The 19,639-nt window shown below is 35.8% G+C and overlaps 1 protein-coding gene across 4 annotated transcripts in view; it reads right to left on the bottom strand.

Moving 5' to 3' along the window:
- Nucleotides 1–19,639, bottom strand: part of HERC4 (HECT and RLD domain containing E3 ubiquitin protein ligase 4) — a 141,251-nt gene that overhangs the window by 28,745 nt on the left and 92,867 nt on the right. For 3 of the 4 annotated variants that reach the window (XM_046653455.1, XM_046653456.1, XM_046653457.1), the window contains exons 16-18: nucleotides 14,407–14,526; nucleotides 2,689–2,712; nucleotides 490–588 (exon numbers count right to left, since the gene is read on the bottom strand). In XM_046653455.1, coding sequence (XP_046509411.1) covers nucleotides 490–588; nucleotides 2,689–2,712; nucleotides 14,407–14,526 — 243 coding nt within the window. The remainder of the gene's footprint in view (nucleotides 1–489; nucleotides 589–2,688; nucleotides 2,713–14,406; nucleotides 14,527–19,639) is intronic. The other variant, XM_046653458.1, reaches the window with a different exon arrangement.

Raw genomic sequence — 19,639 nt, 5'->3', positions numbered from 1 at the left:
GGTCTCTTCTCATATTTCTCTTAGTCCTCAGCCTCTAGATATTCAATACCAGAGGAAGAAACTCAAAAACTTTCTAATTTACAGGTTCAAATGATAAAGTGAACCTACTGTAGCCCTTCAAAGTCATAATGTAGACTAGTTTTAACAATCTTTCATTATAAATGAAAGAACGCTCAACATAAAATGGAGGGGCTAGAGGGGAGAAAGGAGAGGGAGGAAGAGACCAACCTCAGGAAAATCTTTATTTATTACTAAAATTTTTTTCAAGGAAATTTCATATCCTCTTCCTAACAAGTGATCAAACGCCTCCTACTTTAATATCCTCACCTCTAGTCACTTCCATCTTTGCAAAAGACAAACCACAAAGGTACAAAATGTCCTCAGAGATTACCGATTATAGGCAAGTTTCAAATATTTACTTTATAAAAACATCACACAAACAATTCAAAAACCACTTTCAAATCAAATTAGTATTACATAATATTTTACCTGCATCTGTAAGACTGCATCTGTTTGTAACAGAGTAGTTTTTGCTTGGGCATCAAATACAAATGGATATGTGCAGATTGTAACAGGGATATCTGCCAACTGGAAATAAAAAATTAACTTATGAGTACAAACTGGTTTGTGACATATTACTTGTAGGTACTGTCATTTCTTGTAAAGCTGATCATATTCTTGGTTTATTTACTTGTGTGTCATTCAGGAGTCATAAATAAAACACACTGCTTATTTCAAATACAGAATTTTTACTGATAATTAGATGAGGCATACGAATAACCCCAATTCCCAATTTTAGGAGGGAACTGCATACTGAGAATCCATAAAATTATAAATAACAAGTATCTTTTGCTTAACATACGTTACTCTACGTTTCAGTGAATTAGGTTGCAAATTTATGCCAAAATTGGGGGTTCCTATGTTAAATACAGTACCCATGTCTTATATGTTAGGGCTACTACTCTAGCAACTGAGACCAATAATAAGCAATCTGCTTATTCATTCTTTTAATAGATATTTACTGTCTGCCATTAGGGTGCCAACATTATTATGAGCCCAACAATCTGTTCATTCATTTAACATACAAAATAAGCACCACTAGTAGTAGTATTCTCTGTCAATCTTTAAAGTTGGGAGAACTGATCTATTATCACCATTATCAGACATTAGTCACCTTACAGACAATTATTAATCCTAGCAAGTAATGCAGAGATTGATTTCTAAGCATTTAAAAGTGCAGAAAAATACAAAGAGCTAAGAATTACCAGTTACAGATTCTTCAAGTTGGAGGAGGATTTATTCCTACCATCCACCCAATAAGGCAATATTTTTGTGCCAGCCCTGACACAGAGCCCCTGCTATAATGGCTTCCAGAGAAGACTTAACACACCATGAAACAATCTACTTCTTTTTAAGTTAGCTTAGAAAGTTCTTTACATTAAGTCTGAATCTGAATTTCTATACATCACTTGGTTTTGAATTTTAGTCTCTATCTTGCCCCTGCAGGGAAGTGTATACAGTTCAAGTATTTCAAGTCCTCATGCTCTCCCTAGGTTGTCTTTTTTCCACGTTAAACATTCCCAGTTTTTCTAGCCATTCTGAAAATAATATGGTTTCCAGCTCTGCTCCACCCTAACTGCCTTCTTTTAAATGTATTTCAACTTGTCTAAGTATCTCTTAACTATGGCTACCAAAAACAAACAAAATAATCCAATAGTGCCCAATCAGTACAGAATACAAGACTATCAACCCTTTGTTCTCAACATATAGACAACATGCTGAGTTATATTAACCTTACAGTAAATCATCATTCTTCACTGTTGTTCATATAACAATTTTTACCTCCATCCTGTATTTATGTCACTAACTAGCTACTGATGACAGAAAGTCATTTTACTACTCTGAAACACAAAAAAAACAGAGGTGATTTCTAAAGTCTCCTTTGGCTCCAAAACTCTATGATTTCATAATCCTATGTGCTACTTCTATTCGAGGATGAGGAAGCAAACAATGTTAGGCCTATAATTTAAAGCTAACTCTAAATGGTTCATTGGTTCAAGTGCTGGGAAAAAAGCAAGGCAAAGCAAAACAACAAAACCTAAAGTCTATTACAGAAGTATAAAAGAAGCATCACAACATTCCCAAGTGTTAAAAAGGGGGTTTAGAGTTGTTGATTATGTAAGGCAAAGTGCTAGAACTTTATGTATTAAAATAGTACACTAGACAAAGTGAGGAAGATGATCATATCGAAAGAGTTTATTTAATTTTATGACTATTTCAAGTATTGATTATAAGCTTAAAAATTGAAGATCTTTTACTTCTCTAATATAAAATATTTCTGCCTTATTGGGTAGGCATTGGTAGAATTTTAAAAGTTTGCTTTCTTATATTGTGAGGACAAATTATTAAATTTTATACTGGAAGACTGTAGGAGGATAGGAATTATTTTAAAGTAAGTATTATCGAAAGGCATCATATAGGTATAATGTTAACTAAAACAGAAGTTTTAATTTTCTTCAGAAAATTCCTCTGAAATGTTATATAGGGCAATTTCTATACACTCATTTTTAAAAATAATTACATATATAGCAAAGTTACACAAAAGAGGAACCTCTGGCTCTCCTATCACTTAAGACAAAACGGAGTATATCTTACTCTGAATGTGAGATTTTATTACACCAAACTTACCTCAGTTAATCCATGGTTGACATCCTAAAACAGCAGTGCAGAATGTAACAATAATGAGGAAAGAGCAATGTTAGTGTCCAAATTTAACTATTTCTATTCAAAGTAGCATTTCATATATTTTGCTACAGAATATTGAATTAATGTAGTAGACCAAAATACATCTACAACAAAATTTACCCTTTCCACATGCACCTTATAGATGTACAAATATAAGACCTTTGTTTCAGATATCTTGTGATCATAAAATTATCCTTAAACATAATGAAATTTGGTTTCAGCAACTAAGCACCCCATGTGGAGAATTTAGGTAGAAAAGAGGGAAACTAATCCTAAGCCTAACTTGGTCTTGAACTAATTTTATGGCTCAGTTTTCCCATCTGGAAAATGCAGAAAATATTCCTCAGACTTTATGACTTGGTTAATCTTGACAAAATGTTTGAAAAGTGTTTAGTAGATTAAAATGTTATATGGAAACAAAGTGAGGAAAATAAGCCACAGGTTGTTTTTATTGGGCAGAAAAACAGCGAAACATAAGGTATTTTATATTAAGGTTCTTTAACAGTGAATTAGCTTCAAATAGAAAGCACAGGATAGGGCACAGGGAATGCTAAGTAGAAAGAAGAAATGAAAAGAGAGAGATATTTATGAAGGAAATAATAACAGAAATTATAATGAAAGCTTACCACTTCATTGAACAGAAAAGTACACTTTCTTGTAGAAAACTTCCACATATGCTCAGGGTATAAAGTGCTAGAATCTCCAAAAATATGTTACCAAATTTGCAGATGGTATCTTGTATAGTGAGGAATTAATCTTATCCAAAGAGAGGTCTAGCTTTGCACTCAGCTATTGGGAGGTGACCTATAGGCCTCTGGAATGTCATGCCTCACAGGAGTGTCTTTGTTTGCCTGGGGACTCTGGGCCATACAGTTATCAATTCTGCCTCCAGAAGATCTGGAGACTAAAGGTCAGCCACATGGGCAGTATGTGACTGAGCAGCAATAAAAACTCTGGGCACCAACGCTCAGTAAGCTCCCTTGGTTGGCAGTACTCTGTACTGCTACACATGGATGCTGAGAAAGTAACTCATCCCTGAGTTAACAGGGAGATGAAAAACAGAAGCTCTGCTTTTGGTACCTTTCCCAGACTCCACTCTAGGTCCTTCTTCCCTTGGCTGATTTTAATCTGTATCCTCTCCCTGTAATAAACTGTAAATGTCAGTATAATAGTTTCCAGTGAATTTTGTGAGGGTTTGTAGCAATTACTGAACTTGAGGGTGGTTTGGGGAAACCCCTCAAACTTGCAATTGGTATCAGAAGTGAGGGCAGTCTTGTGTGGACTGTTCCCTCTAACTTCATCGACAGCTAAATTCTTGGATACCTCGCGGGGAATCACCGGAGGCTTTAGGATATCACCAAAGACTTATGGTTCTCTCACTATACTGTGCTAAACAAAGCCAAAGCAGTATAAGCACAAGCAAAATATGACTCTACAAATCCTATTCTGAGATAGTTTCTTTCAAAAAAATTCAGAGTACCAAGTTATCACTACATAAGTGCCCCTACTGGCAGGGTTAACAAGAAGAATGTACTTAGAAGCTGTTCTGCAGAAAGAGCCTTTTATATTACACTCAGTTTAACTTGAAAGCAATTTAAGAAGAACATCTGAAATCCTTTTATAGTATATCTTGTGGGACATTTTTAAAGGGCTATTACTACCAAGAAAGTCTGAAAAAGCAAAGAGACACCTTTCGATATTTTCTGACTACTAATATGGCCTGCTTGATAACTATACTAGATATCAAGGGAGTCTATATCATGGGAGATGGATTTTATTCTTAAGTAAATAATACAACAATATACACAGTACTTTTTACTGCTACATGTAAATAGATAAAGGTGCTATGCATATCATTATGCATTGGGGAAGTCAATAAGATTATGTTAGAATTTACAGTGTGACTAAACCATATGAAAACAGAACATAGGTTTTTGTTGTTGTTGTTTTTGGGGTTTTTCTTGCCAAGGAAGATTTGCCCTGAGGTAACATCTGTGGCCAATCTTCCTCTAGTTATTTTCTTTTTTTTTTTGTATGTGGGTCGCCACCACAGCATGGCTGATGAGTGGTGTTAGTCTGCACTGGGGATCTGAACCCACGAACCCTGGGCTGCTGAAGTGGAGCACGTGGAGCTTAACCACTACACCACCAGGCTGGCCCCAGAACATAGGTTTGATTGTAGACACAGAAGTGAGGTGGAAGGAATATGAAAAATGGGACATGTGGAAAACTCGAGAAAAGAAAACAGACTAGTCATGGGCTGCATAACAATGTTTTGGTCAATGATGAACTGGACATATGACGACGGTAAGATTAGTACCATACAACCTAGGTGTGTAGTTGGCTACACTATCTAGGTTTGTGTGAGTAAATTCTATGATGTTTGTACAACAACGAAATCACCTAACACTTTCTCAGAATGTATCCCTGTCCTTCTGGGGAATTCTACCAAACTTTCAGAGAGGATTTAATACCTATCCTTTTCAAGCTATTCCAAAATCTTAGGGAAGATGGAGCACTTCCTAACACATTCTATGAGGCCAACATCAGGCTGATACCAAAACCTGACAAGGACACCACAAAAAAAGAGAACTACAGGCCAATATCACTGATGAACATAGATGCAAAAATTCTAAACAAAATTTTGGCAACCAGAATTCAGCAATTCATCAAAAGGATCATACATCATGATCAGGTGGGATTCATACCAGGGACACACGGATGGTTCAACATCCGCAAATCAATCAACGTGATACACCACATCAACAAACTGAGGAATAAAAACCACATGATCATCTCAATAGATGCAGAGAAGGCATTTCACAAGATCCAACAGCCGTTTATGATAAAAACTCTGAACAAAATGGGCATAGAAGGAAACTACCTCAACATAATAAAGGCCATATACGACAAACCCATAGCCAACATCATACTCAATGGGCAAAAACTGAACGCCATCCCCCTGAAAACAGGAACAAGACAGGGATGCCCTCTATCACCACTCTTATTTAACATAGTACTGGAGGTCCTGGCCAGAGCAATCAGGAAAGAAAAAGGAATAAAAGGAATCGAAATAGGGAGGGAAGAAGTGAAACTCTCGCTGTTTGCAGACGGCATGATCTTATATATAGAAAACCCCAAAGAATCCATTGGAAAACTCTTAGAAGTAATCAACAACTACAGCAAAGTTGCAGAGTACAAAATCAATTTGCATAAATCAGGAGCATTTCTATACTCCAATAACGAACTAACAGAACAAGAACTCAGGAACACAATACCATTCACAATCGCAACAAAAAGAATAAAATACCTTGGGGTAAATTTAACTAAGGAAGTGAAGGACCTATATAATGAAAATTACAAGGCCTTTCTGAGAGAAATGGATAACGACATAAGGAGATGGAAAGTCATTCCATGTACATGGATTGGAAGAATAAACATAGTTAAAATGTCCGTTCTACCTAAAGCAATCTACAGATTCAACGCCATCCCAATCAGAATCCCAATGACATTCTTTACAGAATTAGAACAAAGAATCCTAAAATTCATATGGGGCAACGAAAGACCCCGAATTGCTAAAGCAATCCTGAGAAAAAAGAACAAAACGGGAGGCATCACAACCCCTGACTTCAAAACATACTACAAAGCTACAGTAATCAAAACAGCATGGTACTGGTACAAAAACAGGTGCACAGATCAATGGAACAGAATTGAAAGCCCAGAAATAAAACCACACATCTATGGACAGCTTATCTTCGACAAAGGAGCTGAGGGCATACAATGGAGAAAAGAAAGTCTTTTCAACAAATGGTGCTGGGAAAACTGGAAAGCCACAGGTAAAAGAATGAAAATTGACCATTCTTTTTCACCATTCACCAAAATAAACTCAAAGTGGATCAAAGACCTAAAGGTGAGACCTGAAACCATAAGGCTTCTGGAAGAAAACGTAGGCAGTACACTCTTTGACATCAGTATTAAAAGGATCTTTTTGGACAACATGCCTTCTCAGGGAAGGGAAACAATAGAAAGAATAAACAAATGGGACTTCATCAGATTAAAGAGCGTCTTCAAGGCAAATGAAAACAGGATTGAAACAAAAAAAACAACCCACTAACTGGGAAAAAATATTTGCAAGTCATATATCTGACAAAGGCTTAATATCCATAATATATAAAGAACTCTCACAACTCAACAACAAAACATCAAACAACCCGATCAAAAAATGGGCTGGCGACATGAACAGACATTTCTCCAAAGAAGATATACAGATGGCCAATAGGCACATGAAAAGATGCTCATCATCGCTGATCATCAGGGAAATGCAAATCAAAACTACACTAAGATATCACCTTACACCCGTTAGAATGACAAAAATATCTAAAACTAATGGTAACAAATGTTGGAGAGGTTGCGGAGAAAAAGGAACCCTCATACACTGCTGGTGGGAATGCAAACTGGTACAGCCACTATGGAACACAGTATGGAGATTCCTCAAAAAATTAAAAATAGAACTACCATACGATCCAGCCATCCCACTACTGGGTATTTATCCAAAGAGCTTGAAGTCAGCAATCCAAAAAGTCCTATGTACCCCAATGTTCATTGCAGCATTATTTACAATAGCCAAGACATGGAAGCAACCTAAGTGCCCATCAACAGACGAATGGATAAAGAAGATGTGGTACATATATACAATGGAATACTACTCAGCTGCAAAACAGAACAAAATCATTCCATTTGCGATAACATGGATGGATCTTGAGGGAATTATGTTAAGTGAAATAAGGCAGCGAGAGAAGGATAATCTGTGTATGACTCCACTCATATGAGGAATTTAAAAACGTGGACTAAGAACAGTTTAGTGGATACCAGGGGAAAGGTGGGGTGGGGGTGGGCACAAAGGGTGAAGTGGTGCACCTACAACATGAATGACAAACATTAATGTACAACTGAAATTTCACAAGATTGTAACCTATCATTAACTCAATGAATATAAAAAATAAAAAAAAGAAGAATGTATCCCTGTCATTAACCAACCTATGACTGTATTAGATATCAAGTAAAATGATTTATCTAGGAGTGAGGAATCAAAGAAAAAACCAGATTAAGATCATTATTACAAATTTAAATTTAAGGCTTAAGGATCTTAGACAAAAGGTCAAACATTTAAAAAAAGTAAAGGCTTAGAAAAAGCAAAGATGAACTCTTCTGGGAAATACTGGAGTTGTAAGGTAGCTGTTATGCTAGCTGCAAATCTACCTTAGTCGAAGTAGTATTTCCAAGGGAAATTTAAAAGGAAAACAAAGTGGTGTGGGGGTTGGGGATAGGATACTACAAAACTTGTGAAGTCAATTAAACGTCTATTGCTAAAAGTTCAACGTATCATTTAATGTGTGACCTATTGTTGACGCTATATGTACTCCAGCACTAACTGTTGGCTGTTTTTAGAGTGGGGGCCCTGAAATTGTGTCAAGGCATGCCTAATTTTAGTTACCCAATGTCCTAGAAGCTAGAGTGAGAAAAGCCTGAAGGAATGTTCAAAAGTCAGAAATCTCATGGGCTAAAGCAGACTTCATTAAGTTTTAACACCAATAGTTAATGATGGTTCCAGTTGGTTATAGACAAAAAAGATGAAACTCCTTGGCACATTTTAGTTTTAACTAATGACTTATGGCAAAACACTATACCATTGCTGGTGTCATCGTGATTTAAGAGCATAACATGTTATATTCTGAGAAGGGATAAAGAGAGGATACCAAAGTTATTAAAGTAATCCAAATAAATATGAAAGGTCTTGGCAACTTGTCAGAAATAAGAAGATATTTCTAAAACATGAAGGAAATGGAAAATACACAAACATAATTTGCTAATCCAATGCATAAGGAATCAGTCCAAGAGTCTGCAAAACATTAATGTCATTAAAAATGACAAGGGAGCTTTAAAAAGCAACGATGAACTTTTCTGGGAAATATTAAAGCTGCAAGAGGGAACAAACCTACTTTAACTTCTTCATTTTATTAAATGAAGAAGAAATTCAAACTCAGGAAGTACTGGTGTATCTTCCCAAAGCTGGGTCTCCCCAGCTATTATATCAGTCTATCTTCGTACTTTGCTGATGAACATGTCATGTTGCTAGCTGAGTAATGTCCATAGTTAAAGTAAAAAACTTAACTCCATTGCACAAATACAGTGATGATTTATACACACAGCACAATATTGAATAAATAACACTTACTACTTAAAAATATATATACATAAACTGTAATTTCAAAGACTGTTAGAATTTCTCCAAATTAGTAAATGTCTTTATTAGTACCTACTTATATCTGACATGTCTTACATAGGTATACATGGTTCTTGACATAAATGAACATGCATTTAAAAAAAATGCTTAACTTGAATCTCATAGTAATTCAAACATGCACAGACCCAACACAGATCTTTCTGTATTTTATTCTAAATTATTAAATTTTTACTAGATATATATTGATGATATGTTTATGTAGTAACTAAAAGTATAAGAAAGGGAAGAAAAAAGAGCAAAGAGTTTAGTAGTACTCACTAAGGTATTTTTTATAAACAATTTAAGAGCAAAGTTAAAAGAGCGTAAAGAAATGTACAACTGAGAACAGTACCTAGAAAAAGGAGAAAAATCATCAAAAGCAGAAGATAAAAAGAAAGAGAACCCATGTACTCTTTTATTTGGCAAGAGATTACTGTTGAGGGAGAAAACCAGATAAAAAGCAAAAGGAATCCAACGGAAAAAAGTAGTTTCATACACCAAGATGAGAGCATTGAAAAACAAACAAAATGGAGAAGCCTATGTAGTAACCAACAGGAGCAGGAGGATCAAGCAAAAACTTCCTGAAACATGTAAAAGAAAAAAGGTAAAAAAGAATGGGATAATGGAAGGGGGTGAAGTGAAAAGTTAGAAGTCTCAGCAGTACAAAAGGATATTACAAAGAAAGCAAAAAATTTCACAGAGTTAGTTTTTAATAGTTAGAGATCAGGAAGTATATACCCAAGGGATTCTTAAAATACTTGATCGGGCAAAAAAGGAAATGGAAGAAAAAAAAATCTCAACAAATTATGGCATAAAGACAAATATAATAAAGGTAAAATAATTCCCTTGCAGTGTTTAGAAGAAGGTAAAGTTATGTATACATATATAATTAAAATTTACAGACATACATTTCTTATAGTTCTTAGTAATTATGTTCTATCAAAGAATATTTTAAACTTTCACACTGAAGCAATGGAATTATTCCAAGACCATAACTCTTGTTCAATAATGGTATACATACGTATGTGTGTATATTATACATATAAATACATATATATGTATATATGTGTGTATACATATGTATATGTGTATATAATACACATACACACATCTATATCATCACAAAATAGCATGTGAGTACCTTTAGAATATAATTCTTTAAACTTTACTTATAGGATCAACATGATGGTCAACTCAGTATTAAGACCAGGTTAAGACATCATTGAGATTATAAAAGACAAGTATGAATTTTATTAATAAGCCTCAGGAAAAAAAGCCTTTAGAACTATATGGAAATATGAAAGTGCTTTGAACTCTCTCAAAGAAAGAAGTTCTGTGACGTCAAATGTCACAATATAAATTAATGAAGTATTTAAGGGTTGCACAAAGACCTTCAAAGTAAATTGCCAGCCTTCTATTCCTAGAGGTAGATTAAAAGAACCCAAATCATGGGTTCTGGATTCTGGTTTCTAAGATGTGATATTAAACCCATTACGCAAATTACATAAAGAACAAGCTTCTACTGTCACAACCACCTATTCAATATCACTTTGTCTATAAATCAAGAGAAAGGAAAAGCATGTGGTTGAAAGAGTAGGGTAACAGAGGGCAACTCTCAAGTACAGCAACCATATAACAGATCTGCAGAGAATGACAAGGAAAGAGGAAAAGCCTAGAAATAGGAAGGTGGTTCTGTCCTGCCTCTTACCAGAAAATGATAGCACTGAAACAGCTCCTAAGGAAATTCAGTTTGATATCACCACAGCTGTATACCAAGAGGAGTTTGGATACAGGCATGGCAAACTTAAAAGTAAACATTCAAACCACAGCTTTTCCATGCAGCACAAGATTATTGCTAACTAAAAAATCCTATTAGATTGGCATTTCTCTTAACTCAGAACAAAAGTAGTTTATGACCTACATACTAGATATAAAATTGGATGTCAAAGGATATCTGATCTAATTCACAGTGATCCAGAAGGATATGACTCTGTAGAATAATGTTTCTCGAACTTGGCTTGCAGATCCCTGGGGGATATATTCTTACAAGTCTATGAGTGCTCTGGGAGAATTTTTAATTTTAGTGTTTCTATTTCAATAATTTTAAAAAACTGACTTAAAAAATATAAAATTAGAATAATCCATTTATAATCCCAGTATTACCATGAAACTCCGAGAGTTGCAATAGCTGTGACTATAATCAAACTAGTACCTTTTAAGATCTCTATATCTAGGACTTCATACATAAATGATGTGCTTGATGAGTGAAGGCCAAAGGAGTATCACATCTCATTCTAAAAGCAAATTTTTCATTGTAGTTCAAACAGAGAAAGGTAGCAAGAGAACACTTATCAGACACCTCAGAATAGAGGCTACTGCCAAACTGAAAGCCTATATCAAGGCAGCCAGTAGTAATAACCACCATTTTACCAAGACTTAACTATGTGCCAAGAACTGCCTCAAGCACTCTATATGAATCATATTAATCTTTTCAATAACTATATAAGGTAGGTACTATTATCTCTAATTTACAGAAAAGGTATTAAGTAATTTCCTCAAGGACACAGAGTGAATAAATATCGAGATAGGATTTGAACCCAGCCACTCTTAGATTACACTGCTTCCTTATATTTAGGTTGTGAGCTGAGATTCCTGATCTTCAGAATATAATCATCCTCCATACTAAATATAACTTGATTTTTAAATTTGTAGTATCATTTATAATTAATTTATAAATTTGTTATGGTTTTAGAGTTCTTGTAAAAGCTAAGCACCAGGAGTTCAGAACTAGTTTAATGTTTGTACGTATTTAAATAAGACAATCATAATTAATCTAAGTGAACACGGCTTCCTAACAAATATTTTTACCTTAAAAGAGGTCCATATCACTCCTATTTCAGAAACGCTGCTCACCTAGGGTATGTGGTATGTCAGGGTTTACAGGCAAAGTCTCGGGATAAACAAAGTTCATTTTCTGAAGCACCCACTTTCCTCAATGGTAAATCATTTAAATCTCTTTTACATTGCAATAAATATTTATGTCCCAAATTTTGCGCTTGCCGAGGGAAAGTTAATAACCTCGAGAAATAGGTTTTTTTCTCCTGCTCTTAGGGGTGGTCTGGAAGAAGAGTTTGAAAAGCTTTGCATAGGTGAGAGATTGAGTTTAAACAGGGAAGGAAAAAGGAAATATTTATTCAAACTTTCCTGAAGTCTAGTATTTTCTTTCTTAAAAAACCGTCATCCTTTGACTCCAGCTACTACTCTTTTTTTTTACTCCTTCCTCTTCAATGTGGAACTTCTTGAAAGCATTGCCTAGGGTTGTTCTTGCCTATTCCTCAACTCCAAATTTCTCTTAAGCATATCTTACTCCAGACTGGCGTTATCAAGGTTACCAACAACCTTCACAGAATCAAATTCATTGCTCGCTTCTATGGTTTTATCCTATTTCTCAGGAGCATTCAACAGAGTCTCTCTTCACTTTTTAATTTTGGTTTCCACAACTCTCTCCTAGTTTTCCTCCTACCTCACCTGCCACTCCTTCTTAATGTCCTTTGCTGATTTCTCTCCTTTCCTCATCTCATATCCAATCCATCAGCAATTTTGTCCCTTTTAGCCCCAAGAGGTATTCCAAGTCCATTTCCATCTTCCATCTATATGACTACCCTCCTAGTCAAACCCATCATTTTCTCTCCCTTAATCTACTAAAACAGTCTTCTGACTAGTCTCCCTCTTTCATTTTTGCTCCGTTCCCCACATAGCTGACAGAGTGATTATTCAAAAATATAAATCACATTTTATTCCCCCACCCCCACCCCGCTTACCAGCCTCCAATGGCTTACCCTAACACTTCAGTTCCTGATCCTAATTTACTAAACCCTCCATGATGAGGCACTTGCCCATTTCTCTGATCCTTTCCCAGAACTCTCCCTACTCCCATATTTTAGCCGTATTGGCCTCTTTCTCTCCTTCAAACATGTCAAGCTTGTTCTCACTTAAGGTCTTTTACTAGATGTTTATTTTTTCCTGAAATTCTCTCTGTTCTGATCTTATATGGCTGCTTCTTGTCATTTAGATTACACTTCATGCTTCATCAGACAAGACTTTCCTAATTATCCAATCACAAGAAACCATCCTGTCTTTATTAATTACATTCTCTTCTTTTAATTCTCCATATAGTACATATTACTGGCTAATATTTTTTGCTTTATTTGATTACTATCCATCTTGCCCGCTAGGTTATAAATTCCATGAGAACAGGGTCCTTAACTGTCTGGTTCATCACTATATTTCCAGTATCTAAATAAGTGCCTGTAACAGGAGATTCTCAGTAAGTATCTGTTGAATGAGCAAATGAACAGACCTAAATCTGTAGGATGGCTGTAAACTTGATCTAGTCTCTCAGTGATTTGGGGGGAAAAATCACTAAGTCTCTCCCAATCCAAATCCAAGGACCTAGGAAAGCAAAAGATGTTCTAGAAGGGATCTGATTCCTACTGGTGAGAGTATCCTAAAAACAGCATGCACTAACCACACTGCCATTCAAAGACTACTGTACTTTTTTAGTGCCTACTAGATATATTCCAGACACTATTAAAGGTGCTGGTGAATAAAATGACAAGTGCCTATCCACAAGAAGCTTGCAGTTGGTGCCCAGTAAGCAATGAAAGGCTACTCACCCTCCTACAACTGCTACATACACATTGTTAAATTACTCGTTTCAAGGGTGGAAAACTTGGCCTCAAGTATATTGTAACGGTTAGCAAATAAGAGTATTAAACCTGACTGTATTATACGTAGCTGCTTACCCATTACTATATTAAAATTTCATGTGCTTAATTCAAGTTTTATAAAACTATGCTATTATTTTAACAAGACATTAAGTATCTAGTTTTTAGAGACTTAGGTACATGAAAAGATGTACATGTGGATGTACATCAAAAATCTGAAATAAAATTAAATACATTAAAGGGGGAAAAAATAAAAAATAGAATCAATGGTCCTGGGGTTCTCTTCTGGTAGTTCTCAGGCACTGATCTCCCAACAGTAATACATTCTTAGAGACCAGTATCAGGGAATCCAGTATTCTCAACACTAGAGAATTAAGAGGCAAACTCATGGAAAATGAGAGTTAACAATCCATGTCATATTTGCATTTTTCTTTAGAAAAGTATAATCCATCTCTTTGCTTTGGCTTTGGTATAAGAGTGGAATGTTAACCTGTAAATACTGCCTGCTATGTAACTGCTCTTTTGCAATGTGTTTTTATTTCAAAAATAAGCTCTGAAAAACTTTGGCGTTTCAAAACAAACAACTGTTTCTTTTGTATTAGAACAAATGATACATAAAAATGAAATCATAAAATACAACAGGAAACATACCATTCCATATGCCTGCTGTTGGACCCAGTTGATATAATCATTCCTTATGTCTATCAATTCTTGTACTTCATGTATATAAAATTTATCATACTGTATAATCTGTCCCGATTTCTCATTTACCTACAAAAAATAAATGCGCAATTAACATTAAATTTTAACAGTACCTGTCAGAGACTGAAAAATGTTTAAATAGAAAAAGGATTGAGATTTCTCAGCTAATTTTCTCTTCCTGTAAAAAGTAATTCACTGAGTGCATACTATATGCAAAATGCTAGATAAGTGATATAAGAAACACAAAGGCTTGTAAGATGTGATATCTGCATTAAGTACCTCAAAATCCAGTAAAAAAGAAAAATATTTATGTAACCACCACACAGTATGAGGTATATACCATTGAAGGATATACAGTACATATAAGCTAAAAACTGTAAGGACTTCTGGTTGAAGAATGGGACTTCAATAACAATAAGAATAGCTAATGTTCATTAAGTGTCATCTTGTATGGGCATCTGATTAGAATAAACAAAGAGGTGACAGATGAGTGGGATGTGAATAATTAAGAGAGAACAAATTACCACCCTAGAAATTACTTACTAAGTATAAAGGGAAAAAAAATCCTTACAGTGGAGAGCACCACCTTAACCAAGTGATCAAATTAATCACTACCAGTACTAGGACAATCAAATATTATGTTCCTGATGACATAATACAACAGTAAGTACAAACATTATCTATGAAGCAAAAAAATGTTTAACCTGAATCTAATCAAGTCCTTTGATCTAAATTCCAGTTCACAGAAAATACAAGGGATAGAGGAACAAGTTAAATATCACCATGAGGAAATCATCAGACAAATATCCTGATTGTAGGACTTTTACAAGAAGACAAGAAAAAGGCCAGAACTCTCCAAAAAGTCAAGGTAATAGGATAAAAATGTGGGCATGGTTGTAAATTAAAAGAGACTAGAGGAGTTCTGGTACTGAATATGGCAGAGTACCTTGTATCAGACTAAAACACCTGACAATAACAATGATAAACTCTGGATAATATACAAAAAAACCAACTATTTAAAAACACTGGGGGGCTGGCCCTGTGGCCGAATGGTTAAGTTCACACAGTCCGCTTCAGCAGCCCAGGGTTTCACCAGTTCGGATCCTGGGTGCTGACATAGCCTCACTCATTAGGCCATGTTGAGGCGGTGTCCCACATGCCACAACTAGAAGGACCCACAAGTGAAATATACAACCATGTACTGGCTGGATTTGGGGAGAAAAAGCAGAAAAAAAAAACTGGCAACAGTTGTTAGCTCAGATGCCAATCTTTCAAGAAAACAAAAACACTGGAAACCAACCAAAACAGGAATGACACATTCTTTGAAAGAAGGAAAGCATGTGTGAGATCCACATTTTTTCCCACAGGAGTACTTCCAAATACGCATGAGGGACAAGGGATAGAGCTCAAGCAGAAAGCAGCAGTTTCACCAAACAGAGGAGTAACAGGTCAGAGATTGAGGTTGCCAACATGGCAGACAGTGAGAATAAAAATCCCAGAAAGGAATCCAGAGGGTGAAGCCCCAAAATCCACACGCAAATTCCCCCATATCATTGGCTAACTCTTAAACCACGAGCGCACAGGTGAGACTTGGGGGGAACAAAACCCCAGCAGAAAGCAGCAACTGAGAAGTTACTCTTAAAAAGTAGACTTTAAGACAAGCATTTCTATAGGAAAATAGGCACATTTCATAATGATAAAAGGATTAATTTATCAAGAATTCATAACAACCCCAAATAACAGCACTTCAAAATACATGAAGGAAAAATTGACAGAAGCACCATCATAGTTGGAAATTTTGACACCCATGTCCTGCTGACTAATAGAAAAAAATAGACAAAATTAGTAAGTATAGAAGATTTGAACAACAATTTCAGTCAACTTGAACTCACCGTCATAGAACATTTCACCCAGTAATTGTACATGGAATGTTCACTAAAATAGACCATATCCTGCACCACAAAACAAGTCGTAATAAATACACTTAAAAGAAACCAAAGTATACTAAGTATATTCTCTGACCACAATGGAATTAAAAAATCAGTAACAAAAAGATATTTGGAAAATCCTAGAACATTGGCAATTAAACAAGACACTTCTAAATTACCCAAAACTTTTCTTGAATCTATCAGAGAGCTAAAGTCACAAGATAACCAAGCAGCCAGAATTCCAAGGATGGACAGATACTTCCAAAGAGAAAGAGAAATAGGATGCCAGAAATGGGTCACTTGTGGCAGGGCAGGAGGAAGATACCACTGTTATACAAGCAGGGAAGAAGAAATCACCTAAAATTTTAAGAAATTGCTTCAGGCTGTGTATGGGATAACTTGACAGTATAAAACCCCGAGGAGTCCCAGACAGGTTGCACTCACTCAGACTCTTTTCCAGAGACCTCCACTGGGTGCCCATGAGGATGACTGGAAACAGGGCGGAAGATCAAGAGCCTCTCTCAGTGCTATAAGGAATTGGCTGCCACTGTGAGAAAGAAACAAGGCCAGTCACCCTGCCCAGATCCTTCTCTCAAATAGAGAGAGGAAAGGCCTTATGCCGCTGAAGAAAGACAAGCAAATTCTATGCCTTGTTGCTGGAGGAGGGAAAACCCTCAATCCCTGAGAGGAAGAGGGACAAGAACAGTTCTGAGCCCAGAATCTTATATCAGTGGGACCAGAGGCCTCCTACTGCTGGAGGAGGGGGCAGAAACTCTGAGAAAGTCCCAAACCCAAGGTCCAGGCACACTTAATAAGATAAAGCCTACACCACAACAACAAAGAACTTTTTCTATCCTCTCTCCTCTACCAATCTTGAAAGCACTGAGTAACAAGCAATACCAGTTTACCACTGGGGAGGGGCATGAGTGAGAGGAGCAAGCCCTCTAGGGAGTAGGAATGTGGAGTGCAGGACAAACACTGAGAAAAACCTTTTGACATTTCACCTCTGCCCTACACATCAGGCAACATCAGAGGAATTTTGAGGCCTCTCGTGCAATGAAGGCAACTATGGCAAACTAAAAACTCAATCCCAGTTTAACTCCTGACTAGACTGACTTAAATCCCCACAATAACAGCCACACAGAAGAAGTGTACCCATTACAGCTTCAAATCTAATTACTTCAGCCTCTACCATTTTATAAACAACCAAAAATTATGAGACATATCAAAAAGCAAATAAGCAAAATAAAACAAACAAAAACTACAAAAAAAAAAGTCTAGAGACAAAACAATCAACAGAGCCAGATGCAGAGATGACTCAGGTGTTGGAGTGAAAAGACAGGGGCTTTAGGAAAATACTTTTAACTTAATGCAAATAAAAACAAACATCAGAATTTGTGGGATGTTGGTAAAGCAGAGTACAGGAGGAAATTTATAGTATTCAATGATCATGTTAGTAAAAGATCTAAAACCAATCATCTAAGCCTCTAATTTAAGAACACATAAAAAGATGATCACGTTAAGGACAAATCAAGTAGAGGGAAGAAAATAAACAGTAGAAATTGATGAAAGAAAAAACAGGAAAACACTAGAGACAAATCAATGAAAGCAAATGTGCCTTATGAAAAGATCAGTAAAACTGATAAGCCTCTAGCCAGACTGGACAAGAAAAAAAAGAGAAAGCGCAAATTACCACTATCAGGAATAAAAGAGGGGACATCAACCACACAGATATCTTACCAAAACTGACTCAAGAAGAAATAGAAAACACAAATTACACTCTATTTTTTTAATTTAATATGAAATTTTAAAATTTCCCAAAAGAAATTTCCAGGCCAAGATGATTTCACTAGTGAATTCTATCAAACATTTAAGGAAGAAATAATCTCAAATTCAGAAAACAGAGAAAGGGGAATCATTTCTTAATTCATTTTATGAAGCTAGAATAACCTTGACAACTAAAAGCTGATGACAATATGAGAAACAAAAATTATCAGATCAACATCTCTCAAGAACACGACATAAAACCTTCAACAAAATACTAGCAAATTAAACCCAACAACATATATAAAGTATAACATATAATGCTCAAGTGGAGTTTATCCCAGGAATGCAAGCTTGGGGTAACATTCAAATACCAATGAATTTCACTACATTTCAGAAAAAAATCATTTTTCATCTCAACAGATGCAGAAAAAAGCATCTAAAATAATTCAACTCCCCTCATAATAAACATTCTCTGCAAACCAGGAATAGAAGGGAAGGTCTTCAAAACAATAAAGCCCACCTAAAAAAAAAAAAATTCTGGGGTCCAGCCCAGTGGCCCAGCAGTTAAGTTCGCATGCTCCGCTTCTGTGGTCTGGGGTTTGCTGGTTTGAATCCCAGGCTCGGACCTATGCACCGCTTATCAAGCCATGCTGTGGCAGGCTCACATATAAAATAGAGGAAGATGGGCACAGATGTTAGCTCATGGCCGATCTTCCTCAGCAAAAAGAGGAGGATTGGCAGTGTATGTTAGTTTAGGGGTAATCTTCTGCAAAAAAAAACCTCTACAGCCAACATCATACTTATTGGTAAAATATTGAAAGCTTTCTTTTTAAGATAAGGAAGTAGACAAGGATGTCCCCTGCAACCATTTATATTCAACACTGTACTGGAAGTCTTAATAAAACAAGGCAAGAAAATAACATGATTGTATACATAAAAAGTCCAAATAAATCTGTAAGAGAATTACTGGAACTGATAAATTAATTTATCCAGGTCACAGAGTATAAGGTCAATACAGAAAACTCAACTGAATTTCTCCATACTAGCAATAAGTAATTGGAAAATAGAAATTTTAAAATTATCATTTACAAAGCATCAAAAACATAAAATATTTAGGAATAAATTTAACAAAAGATATGCAGGATCCCCGAAAACTACAAATAAAGAGAGAAAATAAAGAGACCTAAATAAATGACGAGATACACTACGTTCATAGATCAGAAAAGAGACTAACAAGACTCAACAAACGCAAAAAACAAAATTTGACTGGACTCTAATTTTAAAATAAGCAGTGATATAAAAACATTTTGGGGAGGCTGGCCTGGTGGTGTAGAGATTAAATTCATGTGCCCTGCTTCAGTGGCCCAGGGTTTGCCAGTTCAGATCCTAGACGCATACCTAGCACCACTCGTCAAGCCATGCTGAGGTAGCATCCCACACAGAAGAACTAGAATGACCTACAACTAGGATATACAACTATGTACTGG

This window comes from Equus quagga, chromosome 2, assembly GCF_021613505.1.
Source record: "Equus quagga isolate Etosha38 chromosome 2, UCLA_HA_Equagga_1.0, whole genome shotgun sequence".
Taxonomy (NCBI): Eukaryota; Metazoa; Chordata; class Mammalia; order Perissodactyla; family Equidae; genus Equus; species Equus quagga.
The sequence above is the reverse complement of the archived record's forward strand: the minus strand, read 5'-3'. Positions and strand labels throughout refer to the sequence as shown.